The sequence below is a fragment of the Tachysurus vachellii genome, chromosome 8, assembly GCF_030014155.1.
Source record: "Tachysurus vachellii isolate PV-2020 chromosome 8, HZAU_Pvac_v1, whole genome shotgun sequence".
Taxonomy (NCBI): domain Eukaryota; kingdom Metazoa; phylum Chordata; class Actinopteri; order Siluriformes; family Bagridae; genus Tachysurus; species Tachysurus vachellii.
This window is the reverse complement of record NC_083467.1, coordinates 18,187,909-18,200,513: the sequence shown is the minus strand read 5'-3', so window position 1 is coordinate 18,200,513 and position 12,605 is coordinate 18,187,909. Positions and strand designations below refer to the sequence as shown.

The window sequence follows — 12,605 nt, the reverse complement described above, 5'->3', positions numbered from 1 at the left end:
ATAATCACCGTCATTCCACAAGGACACACTCTCCTACTTACGGACATGTACTGTACACACACACTTACCTTTTTAGCCAGACAGGATACACGATGAGGTTAGAGACAGATGCCTGAGTGAGATGAGTAGAGGAAAGTGAAGCTGCTGAGCCTGCACTGGCCTTATACAATACAGCTCAGCTCTGCAGTCTGAGAGTTAGAAGACTGACCTGTGTATGAACAAACACTTCCATTCAGAACTAGTCTATACTATATGCTATATACTTAATGCTGTTGAATCATACTATAAACAGTCACAAATAAATGTGCTTGTGTGACATAAGAAAAAAGATTTTGATAATGGGGCTAACAAAACAGACCCAGTTGCAGCAGCTTGGAAACTGGCATTTACTGTAGTCTTACAAAACAGACCTCTTTTACTCTTTAAGGCTTTTCACACTTGAAATAATTAAATCTGCGTAATTCAAAACCCAGTGTAAACAGAGTCCCGGGTTGTTTTGTTTCACACATTTCACACTGCTCATTCTTTATCCAGGGTTAAAAAGTGACACTGGGTATTCATAATCTGACATATCACACTGTACATTCCTAAACCCTGTGTTAATGTTCTTATTTGTATATTTGTCATGCTAACAATCATGACAGGAATAAAGGATAAATAAAGCACATGACCAATTTAAATAATGGCTTGTCTCGCACTGTGGCAGCATTAAAAATAAGGCTTGACAACTGGTTGATCTTTAGAAATTGGGAGAAAATTTAAAAAAAAAAAAAAAAAAAAAAAACTGCACACATCTGTTGAACTGCACACATGCAGGCATTGTTATCTTTTACAGCTTTGAAAACATTTTTAGCCTTTTTAGCCTTGTCACATAGTTGTTTAACCATACATTGTTATCCAGCTTCTGCTATTTTTTTTTTTGTGAATTTAGTGAATTGATATTAATCACCTTTTGACATTATTTTTACAATGAAACTACTGCTCACACAACAAATAGAGCTTCTGTAACCGAACAAAACGTGATATGAGACACTCACTATTCAATTTTTGATTGGGTGCCTGTTACTAAGCATCTAGCCATAACATTATAACACTGCAACATATTACACTGTACATGTTTGGCATTGTAATGCAGGGTTAACACTTCAAAACCACTGCTAGTCCTTTGGGGCAGGGTTTCATAACCCCAGGTAAAAAGCGGTACTATCCCTGCTTATGAATAACAAGTGTGACAGGCAGTTCAGTGGATTGGATATGCTAAATTGCTTCTAGATGTGCGTTCGTGCCTGTGTGTGTGTGGGGTGTGTGTGTGTGTGTGTGTGTTGTATGTTGCATGTAGTATTCCTGCCTTGCACTAATTGTTACCAGGATTGTTTTTGGACCTGTCACAACCCCAGGATACTTACTAAAGCTGATGAAATGAATGATTATCCCCATAAATGTGCATGAGTAAATAGTCCCAATCGAGATCTAAAAAGGATTTGTGGTCACCTAAACCGCATTAGGAGGTCCGAAGTGCAGATTTTACCCAGATACTATACGATAATTAATATTTAGTCTTCCCAAGCCACATTTGAAAGATTGAATTCCCCAGTGATACAGTACATCAGAGCTAAAAGTTGGTGCTTTGAATGAATCTAAAATAAAACAATAACATAAAATAAAAACAAGAAACTTTTGGTTGAATGTAATGATCTGGTTTGCATATTATATACATACATACATACATACATACATACATACATACATACATACATACATACATACATACATACACATAGACACATGCACACATGCGCACGCACACACACACACACACACACACACACACACACACATATAATAGTGCTGTCTGTGCTATAAATTAGGAAACATAAATCAGATGTAAGCAAGTCATACTGCATCTAAGGCTTACAATAGGACACCATGAACCACAGCCATTTTCAATCTAGTAACTAGATCTTGCATTGGTCAAATAACGTTCGTGCTTTTATGGTGTTCAATATGGTGTTCGTATTGCTGACTACAGTATGTACATCAAATTGTTTGCATGGCAGAGTAGGCTAAAAGTTAGTCTGTGACAGTTGAAGCCAAAATGAATCTAACAATTTAGTTGCATGACTATTTCTGTTAAATGTAAATGCAGAATAACAGTGAAAACAAGATGGGGAAAGTATTGTTTTCTTTATATATGTAAACTTTGTAATCATTGCAATTGAATGCAGATGTGAAAAGGAAGAACCATTAAAATTTTACTGTACAGTATATGTATACTGTATATGTACGTATGATATACTGTATGTGTGGCACACAGAAAGTGCCACACAATATTAATGCAAATCATCCTTAAAGATTCTTCTCATGACTTTTATGCAGTCCAGATGAATTATGAATGGCACTGAATGCCTGTGTACAACAAACAAAGACAGTCTGATACATAATACACAGATGGGGTTTCGTAATGTCCCGAGGCACATGGAGCAGAGAGAAAACACACATGCATGCTTTAACAGCTTGAAACATGGACCTGCATAATCAAGCCCTCTAACCATTTACTTAATCTCTGAAGAACATTTCTGTTGCAAATAATGCCTGAGTATTGACCACTCACCCCCACCCCCCACCCCCCAACCTTTTCTGTCTCTATAGGACCTGGGTGGAGGGAGCCCTCCTCAGAGAAACTGGAAGGGGATTGCCATCGCCTTGCTGGTTATTCTGTTGGTGTGTTCGCTCATAACAATGTCGGTCATCCTCCTCACTCCAGGTACACACACACACACACACACACACACACACCTAATTTATCTTTATTCAAAAGCAAAAAGCTTATTTCAGACTTATAGATTTGGTTTAATATTAATTTAGTAATATAACATATGAAGAAATGTGATGTGAGCAAGTGTGCAACCTAACACTGTTTAAAGTTTTAATACATTTTAAAATCACTCAAGGAGGCCATTACTAAAAGAAGAGGTCATACAAGTTTTGCTTGTGACAAACAAATGCCATTTCACATTTACTCGCTCACACAAATAGCATTTAATGAGAATCAGGAAGCTATCATTGTGTTGTAAATAGATGCCTTGCTTGTGTGAGGAAAATTTTGAATAGATTAGCTTTCACATTTAATTACATGCATTTCTGAAATAGATTTATTTTATGAAAATATAATACGAAAATATACATACATAATTATGTTAAGATAAATACAGATATTTTGCTTATTAGATTCAATTATATAATTTTAAGTGATTATTATAGTAAATATTAACCTAATGTAAGTGAATATTTTGGATAGAAATAACCCCCATTCAACATATTTGTGGTGTCCTTGAAATAACCAGTAAAAAAAAAAATACATTCTTCAGGTCGTTTACCAGTTATTGACTATTACCAATAGCTATTGACTGTTCCCTGCATAATATTTACCTTATGAGGTTGCATATGTGTGTGTGTGTGTGTGTGTGTGTGTGTGTGTGTGTGTGTGTGTGTGTGTGTGTGTGTGTGTCTATGTGTGTGTGTGTGTGTTTTGACAGTGGACACTCTGGCTGGCAGTGACACTAAGCTGACAGTGGAGGATCTGTTCAGTTCTGATTTCTATGTACATGATCCTGAGGCTCGTTGGATCAATGGTAAGACAATCTACACAAGACAGAAATCTTTAGATCATAAGCAGTCACTGTCACAATTGTTTTGTTCTCAGTTCAGTATAAACATATACACAGGTACACATATGCTGTGTGCAGATCCATTCCAAATGGCACCCTTTGATTTTCAGTCTACCTGCAAGTGTGCACTTGTTGTCAGTGAAGTGGGAAACTATGGTGTGTTAGCTGTTGATAATGCATGGTTGTAAAAACCTTTGGTACACAGAGACATTGCTTAAATGCTTCAGACCACAGTGACAAATACAAGGAATAAATCTTATTGAAATCAGGTGTGTAGTCTGTACAATTTCTCTTTATCACACAATGCAGGCTATAGATATAATAAAATATACAAAGTGCTGAAGTGTTTTATTCCTCTTATTCCACAGCATAATTTGTCAGTTGAATGTCCATGAAACAAGTTCATGCTTTTGCTTATGTTATAGCAGCTATAAACGCCTTGCCAGCCTCTTAAAGTTAAAAAGACATCAAGAAGTTAATACACTTGTTACAGAGAAAGGGTAAAGCTCAAAGCACTCCATCTTTTGATTTTTCCATGGCAGAAAACTTTAGAGAATGGCTTCACCTCTGACAGTTAGGAAGAGAAGACACCATGGACCTCTTCCTTAAATGTTAAATAAACCATTTTTCACAGAAAGATTTGCAGTATAAATGATTATACCTTTTTTCTGTGGTTTTCAATAACAGCACAGTTATTAGCTTTAGATTATGGGGAACATCCAACATGCAAGCCCCTGTGAATATGTTATTGCTAGAAATGATAACATATTAGAACAAGTCCATTCATAGAAACCTGTGATTTTCATTGCATCCAGATCTACTGTCAGCTGTGCTGCTGTTATAAATTAATCAACTCCTTCTGACCAGTCAGTATTGAGAATTCAACAACAATGTGATGTGAACTTAAGTAACAGATTGTCTTCAGTTAAAACGGTCGTATTTAGTACGTTTTTTTGTTCCATAAGTTGTAACTTTAATGCACAGCAAAGTAACATTAACGAAAAAGACACCTTTGGATGTTTTTCTCTTTATCAGTGTAGCATGTTGTTCCCTGCTTTCAAAAATCCATCAGCCAGGGATTTCAGCCAATGTCACATGGGGATTTAGGAGAGAGACGCTGATGAGACCTTAGTTGATGATGACTTTCCTGACGAGTGCATTAAAGACTCTAAGTGGATGCTTGGCAGGACACAATTGAACCCCAAAATGAGAAATGGGACATCCTATGGACTGGTAGACCTTGATTACACACAATTTAGGCCCACAAGAACTCCAGCGCAGTAAAGCATATGGATACTGAAAGATCACAGGTTTTATTTGGACACTGAGCTTTGCATTTGATCCCATGAATGTCTTTAAATTTTGCACTTGTTCTGTGCTTGTGATTGCTGTTACTGTTGAGCCTTTGAGCAAGACTCAATCCTTACATGTACTATACTTGGATTGCTGGTTGAATAAATGTAAATATATAGCATATAACATTTTCTAGATCCTTCCACAAGCACATATCCTAGATTTACTCCTACCAGAAAATCAGAACGATGTTCACAGTCACACATACAACATCTATGTGAGAGACTCCATGAGTGACAGCAGGGCTGATGGCTTGATTTACAGCATGCTTTAGTGAAGCTAGTGTCAGTGTCCTGAGAGCTGTCACTTACTCATTCTCAGCATTATGATAGATGGAGCAAAGGCTTTTACTTGTGACTAAAGTACTTGTCTGTTATATGATTAGTTTGATGTGTACAGTATGTGTGTTGTTTGTGTGTTGTAATTAAGTTTAGTGATTATACTGAAGTAGTCTTTATGGGGCGGTGGATGTCAAAGAAAGAGAGGGAGAGAACAATTCAGTGTGTTTGAGAACTAATCTGTGTGTGTGGTTTCTAAGGAACATAATTATATTGTTATATATTTATTTATCCATATACACTCACCAGCCACTTTATTAGGTACACCTGTCAAACTGCTCGTTAACGCAAATTTCTAATCAGCCAATCACATGGCAGCAACTCAATGCATTTAGGCATGTAGACATGATCAAACGATCTGCTGCAGTTCAAACCGAGCGTCAGAATGGGGAAGAAAGGTGATTTAAGTGACTTTGAACATGGCATGGTTGTTGGTGCCAGACGGGCTGGTCTGAGTATTTCAGAAACTGCTGATCTACTTGGGATTTTCACGCACAACCATCTCTAGGGTTTACATAGAATGGTCCGAAAAAGAGAAAATATCCAGTGAGCGGCAGTTCTGTGGGCGCAAATGCCTTGTTGATGCCAGAGGTCAGAGGAGAATGGCCAGACTGGTTCGAGCTGATAGAAAGGCAACAGTAACTCAAATAACCACTCGTTACAACCGAGGTATGCAGAAGAGCATCTCTGAACATACAACACGTCGAACCTTGAGGCAGATGGATTACAGCAGCAGAAGACCACACCGGTACTAGTAAGGTGTACCTAATAAAGTATATATATATCTGAAACAAACATAGTTTAGTGAAATGATGGATACATTGCTAATTCAATTGAGCCTGAGCCATTTTTTTTTCACCCATTTACAGTCAGAAATGAATGTATCTGCTCTGAACAGCACTACAGGAGGTGTGTTTTGAAACCTCTTTGGTCCAAAATTGCACTAACATTACTACCTTTTAGAAAGGGCATTTCATTTTCTGACTTCAAGCCAGTAGTCCTGTCCCATTTCTTATACACTGATTTTGCATTTACACTATTTATCATTTGTCACACCACTTCAGCATCAACTAGCCTTCTCCCAAACACTTACAAAATAAAGAGTTTATTTTTTTCTCTAGCATATAAACGATAATAAAAAAACAACATTATGACAGTTGCCATGTAATTATGTACGTAATAATGTATATAATTACCTGAATCAATATGTTTAACAAAATGAATTAAAGACTCACCGAATTAAAGTGTATAATTAAAATTTCGAATTTACCATATAAACACTCGAATAGGAAAACACAAAACACATTTGTTAAATTAATCAGTCAGGGATTCTGTCAGGAACTCTATTTATGCTAAGTGCAGTGGAATCTGTATATCACTATGAGTGCTGTGTTTGCTGTCATGTATTATATGTGGATTTGTGCTTGGAGAGAACCCGATGTGAAATAAACTAACCACACCTCATTAATAATGTAATTAATCCAAACCAAATTTATTTTAGTAGTTACTCAGACCTGAATACTTTTTTTCCCTTGCATGTTTATAACAAGAATAGGGCCTATAAAAAAAACAGAGTGGTATGAATGAGTATGGAAGAAAGGTTGTGTGTGTGTGCGTGTGTGTGTGTGCAGGTGTGCGTATGTGTGTGCGTGTGCGCACGTGTGTGTGTTTGTGTGTGTCTATACCTCATTAACCTCCATAAGCCACAGATGGATGAGGCAGATCCAACTGTCAATATGTCCCACTCTAATAGTCTTCTCTGCACACTTCATACAACACAACTGAGCACATTCACAGGTAATATAGCACTGCACATGCAATAAGAAACCTGAGTTATAGCTCAATACCTTTCCTTCCACTGTGGTGCAGAATGTGGTATTGCGCTTCCAGGGTTTGGCCCTGAGTAGAAATAGCTGTAGGAAGGTTAGATGTGGTACTAAATTTCTGGAAGCCTTTTCAGTTTCATTTGGAAAGCTTTCAAAATGAATAATCAATACATTAATGGAGAGGGTAACCCACAATTTACTCATAGTCTTTAACTGATCAATATGGCAGGAGAACGCAGATACTGGCCACTGCTATTAGCAAATATATAAATATGGAACAGTGCTGAAAGTCACTGACTCGAACCAGTGAAGCAAGTCCAGGAACACCATGTCCATATGTGTGTGTGTGTGTGTGTGTGTGTGTGTGTGTGTGTGTGTGTGTGTGTGTGTGTGTGTGTGTGTGTGTGTGTGTGTGTGTGTGTGTGTGAGATAGTTCTGAAAGGTGTGACTAGGACTCAGCTCAATTAGAGAAATTGTGAGAAAAAGAGAAAGTGAGAAATGTTTAGAGCTAAAAATCCTAAAATAACTGAACTATGCTGCAACAATTTTTTCAAAAGCATACCCTACAAATTCAGAGTGTATATAAATATTTAAATACAGTTTCTAAAAGCCGCAGATATAAAGCAGACGTCCATTCACCCACCATGCAGTAAAACAGAGCAGTCTATAAAAACCACAATACAAAGTTAGGTTAAAGAGCCATGTGTATTCTCTTTCAGCCAAGAAGTAATCATTTATATAGACCATGTAATGTTTTATAACAAGAGAAAACACACCATTCTAGCAAGAATTATAGTCCATTTAACAAACGCACTTAAAAATGGAACTTGAATATGTCATCAAAAGGTGTTAGGTAGCAAATATAGAGACAGAAATAAGCAGGAATCAGTTCAATGAAAAACACATTGAAGACTTCAGCTCAAACCTCCTAGTTTCCCACATTTTATTTAAGTTAGTAAAATTCCCCAGTAAAATGAAATCTTTCAGGGGACTTAATCAATCTTTTGATTAAATTGTGTACACTGTGATATAAAGCCTAGGAAGTGAGTGGGTTGTATTGCCTCCTCATAGCTTCAAGGTTCCTGGTTCAATCTTGAGCTTGGCTTACTGTTGTTTTGTTCATGTGTCATTCCTCCAGGTGCTCTGGATTCCTTCATGGCGCTCTGCTACTCTGATGTGACTCGGACTAATTTTCCCTGGGATTGACTCTGTATTTAATGCAACCATGACCGGGATAAAAAGTTAATAGAAATCACCCACCCCTACAGTCTGTGCTTGTGTGACAATCACAATTATGTGATTGTGGACCACAATGGCCCTCAAATAAATGACAGTGATTGGGGAACTACTGTATAGAGAGAATTGGGCTGTGGTGCCTCTTCTTTACACAATACAGTGTATACTGTGAATAATACTAAAGATTATTGGGGAGACAAAGGAGATGGAGAAGTTGTGGAAACATTGTCACGATTAGAGAGAAATGGGAATTACTAGAGATTTATCTTGGAAGTGGATAGAGTTTCAGTCATAGTTTTTCACCCAAGCTTCAGGTGTTTCATAAATATATTTAGAAACTACTGTAATATTATTTGATTATCATACATAATTAGGAGCGTATATGATCACACTATTGATCATACCATCATATGGAGACTCCAAGTACGTCTGTATTTTAGCACATCTTTCACCTGACCTGGATAACAATGAAAACCACTTTCAGTTTTAATGAATGTTTGCCCTTTTTTGGCAATAAGAGGTGAGAGCAAGAGGCAAATCAAGGGGAACAGGATCGATGCTCAATAACAAGCTCCAGTGTGTGTGGGTGTATGGGTAAATAAAAGTTGTATGGGAATGAGCAAAAGCACAGAATAGTGTACATTTATTATTAGTGGGCATGTGATTGTATGGTCATTGTGTCTGAATCTGGCAGATGATTGTGTATGTGTGTGTGTGTGTGTGTGTGTGTGTAGGGGAAGTAGAGGGAGGGGGAGGGCTCTAGCTGAGTGAGAAATGTGCAGTCATTGGTTGTTATGGTAACAGGATAGAAGGATGAGGCATGTGGGGCATTCAGGTTCTTTTTTTGGCGGTACCATGAATATTTCAGTGGGTCATTTCCCTTCTAAGCATGTGTGTGTGTTGAGAGAGACTGATTTCAAGGTGTGTTATTAAAATGTGTGTGAATGTAGAAGAAATAACAGCCAGAGGTGTTTGTATGGTTAAATGATGCTTTTGAAGGTATTATTACACACACACACACACACACACACACACACACACACACACACACACACACACACACTCACACCAACACATTCTGACACTCAAACAGTCTGTTTTCATACAAGACTTTTCACTTTTTCTTAATTTAGGGCACTTTCTCACCTCTCAGGCTGTTTGACTATTACAAAGTTACGTAGATCAGAAACAGAAGAAAGCACTCGCTAACTCCTTGGTTTAAAATGATGAAAAAATATAAACAAATCTTTGGTGCACATCACTGAAAATGACAGACACTGTATGAACTGAGAAAACAAATGTAATGGTAAATTAAAATATGTATTCAATGATAATTTAACTAAATAGTTAAAAGCATCAATTTTTGTAATTTTTTCCCCAGAACATTTTTTATGAATTTTTTATTGAATCATATTAAGTAATCTATTAAACATGTACTTTTATAGATTCTATCTATTTTTCACTAATTGAATTATTTTTTATTTTTTTATAATTTCACTAGTTTGTGTATAGCTGAAATGTTGTTGAGTGAGACAGGACAAGATAAAATGTTTCATTGATAGATATGGGGGATGTTAGAGCAGGCTTGATAATGTCAATTTGAATGTCCTGGCGGTTAAATAAGAAAAGACTAAAGAACAATAAGTATAAGTATATGTCCTTCTATACTCCATCTAAACTGCATTCAAATCCATATCTTGTATGCACAGACACAAGATATCCTGCACGGTAATAAATAGCAGATATGCATCTCTCCTATGAGCTATTTAATCCCTGACTTAACTATGATTATACAAACAGCTTTCCTGTGTGAGATTTAATGCATGAGCAGTGTTGACAGAGAGTGCTAATTTTAATTCCAACACAATTCTCACTTTCTAATAACTCCCCATAAAAAAAAATCTTCTGCATCTGAATTTCCTACCCATGTAACAAGGAATATATCCATCTTTTCCAAAATGATGTGTTTGCCCATAGTAATGAAATAACAGAAACACAGTAAGGTGCTGGTCCCTGGAATCCATGTAGTTTTCATAAGCAGTATTCGCCTTTTGGTTTTCTTGTGTTTTTGAGAATATTACTCATAGGCAATTTGCACCTCACAGTAGGTGTTTTGTGAAGATCTGATGCAGTTTTCCTCTATGCTTTATAAAAATGGTGAATGCTGTTTTTTTTTTAGATTTTGCCTACACATTATGAAACAGCACCACTAGCCTGGCACAGCATTCCAAATTCTAGCATGTTTATCTAACAGAGGAAAAGCTTGCTCAGAGCACATATCCAATGTAATAACCACAAATATCCAATGTAATAACCACACAGGTCAGTGAGATGTACTAACTAATGTTTAAAGCAGTTTAGATTTCGGCTGTGTGCTTTCTCACTGTTAGATGTAAACTACATGCCTGGGCTTATTAATGAACATTTGATTTGTGACCAGTTGCTGCACCAGGCTTACATTTACATCAAGAAAGATATGGCTCAGCTTATGACCAAGTGTTAATCCTGTTGGTGCAACCAAGATAAAGGGTGTAAATAATCTCGGCATTTACAATAATCTGATCCAGTAATGACTCTTAAAGAAAAACATCAATGGGCTTCTAAGTGATGCAACATAAAAAAATGTTTACCCTGTTGGGAGATCATGACTTTCAGCACAGAAGATACCACAGCCATCTGAGCAATATAGTTTGTGCTGTCTGGATTGGGGAGATGGCATCAAGTTTCTCTCCTGTCAGTCTGAGTGACTCTAATCAATCATGGATACTTGTGAGCTCATACACGCAAGTGAGCAGACAGAAAGCACTGATATATTGCTACACCTCTAGCAAATATTTCATAGAAACTACGAGAAAGAAACTAGGTCATTTGCCCGACTCTGTGAGAGCAGGTGCTCTTTTTAGTCTCCTGACTATGTACAGTATGCCAGAGGCACTGAGTGACTGCACTACTTTAGAAGAAATCTCATGTACACTTTGAAATTCTGCTTTCCTACATCGTTAATTGACAGTTTTGATAAACTATTAATGATTGTCAAGCAAGAAGCCAAACAAACCAAGACCATTAGATTAAATTGAACTGTGATGAATTAATCTAGAGACTGATCTATTCTACATCCCACTAATCATCTGAAACATGAGTGGCAGTTATTGATCGATGTAATTGCAGAGTTTGTTGATTTGGGGTTTTTCTACAAATCATAGTCAAAGTTCACAGCAGGTATCAAATTGTAGGCATACAGTAATCACAGTCTGATCCATACTCCAAACAGAAAGGATAGGATTGAAACTAGAAAACAGTACAAATGCAAATATGACCTGACACTGGGAAAGGACACATGGAGAACCGTGAACAAAGAACCAGGATCATGATAGTTTGTGTCGTAAATGTAAAAATGCTATTAAGGCAGGTAGGCATCAAGTCATGTTGATTTGAGTGTTTGCAGAGTTACATTTTCAAACCAGATTGCAGAGCAGTACAAATGGAAATAGTGTCATAATAGTGGCATAATAGGAAATAGTGCCCGGACTTTGGCCATGTGCCTTTTTGTTTATGTTCGGTGTTCGCCTTGTGCAGCGCGGAATCCTCTGTTGTCGTCATGTCTGGTTTTGTCTTTGTCCTGTTTTGTGTCTTTTAGTTATTAAATCTCTGTTTTTGTTAAGCTGCCCTGCATTTGGGTCCGTTTTTATCCAGAGTCCGTGACAAATAGTTGTTTCTAACTGTATTGACTAAAGGAAGTAGCTAGTACTGATAACCCTGGAGAATATATGTTTTATTTTTTGTTTGATTTTCCCAAAGTAAAACCTATAAAAATACTGTAGGATAATAAGACACTAAGAAAAATAACAGGAGACAGGTAATGAAGGGAAATTGCAGGCAGGAGCTAAAACAGGAAGTATGGGTAAATGTGTATACATCCTGTGTAACGTGTGTATGTCTCCTCAAAGCTTTTTCAATCTGAAAAAGAATATTTATTTGCAAACTGACCAAGTATGCTTTAATTTAACATTCCTCAGCACTGTTTAATGCATAATTCTTATAATTGGTGTTAAGTTCCACAATATTAAATCTACCCTTCATTAATACTGTAGAGACTTGGGGGACACAAGTTTAGGAGTAAAAACAGTGAAATGTTTATAGAACATTTCTGCACATTGGAAAATAATCAGTTACAAGGTTATAAA

General features: G+C 36.9%; 1 protein-coding gene across 4 annotated transcripts in view; it reads left to right on the top strand.

Moving 5' to 3' along the window:
• The window catches only part of LOC132850283 (inactive dipeptidyl peptidase 10-like), an 82,430-nt gene that overhangs the window by 42,801 nt on the left and 27,024 nt on the right, over positions 1–12,605 (top strand). For all 4 annotated transcript variants that reach the window (XM_060876706.1, XM_060876707.1, XM_060876708.1 and 1 more), the window contains 2 exons: positions 2,650–2,764; positions 3,537–3,632. In XM_060876706.1, the coding sequence (XP_060732689.1) occupies positions 2,650–2,764; positions 3,537–3,632 (211 nt within the window). The remainder of the gene's footprint in view (positions 1–2,649; positions 2,765–3,536; positions 3,633–12,605) is intronic.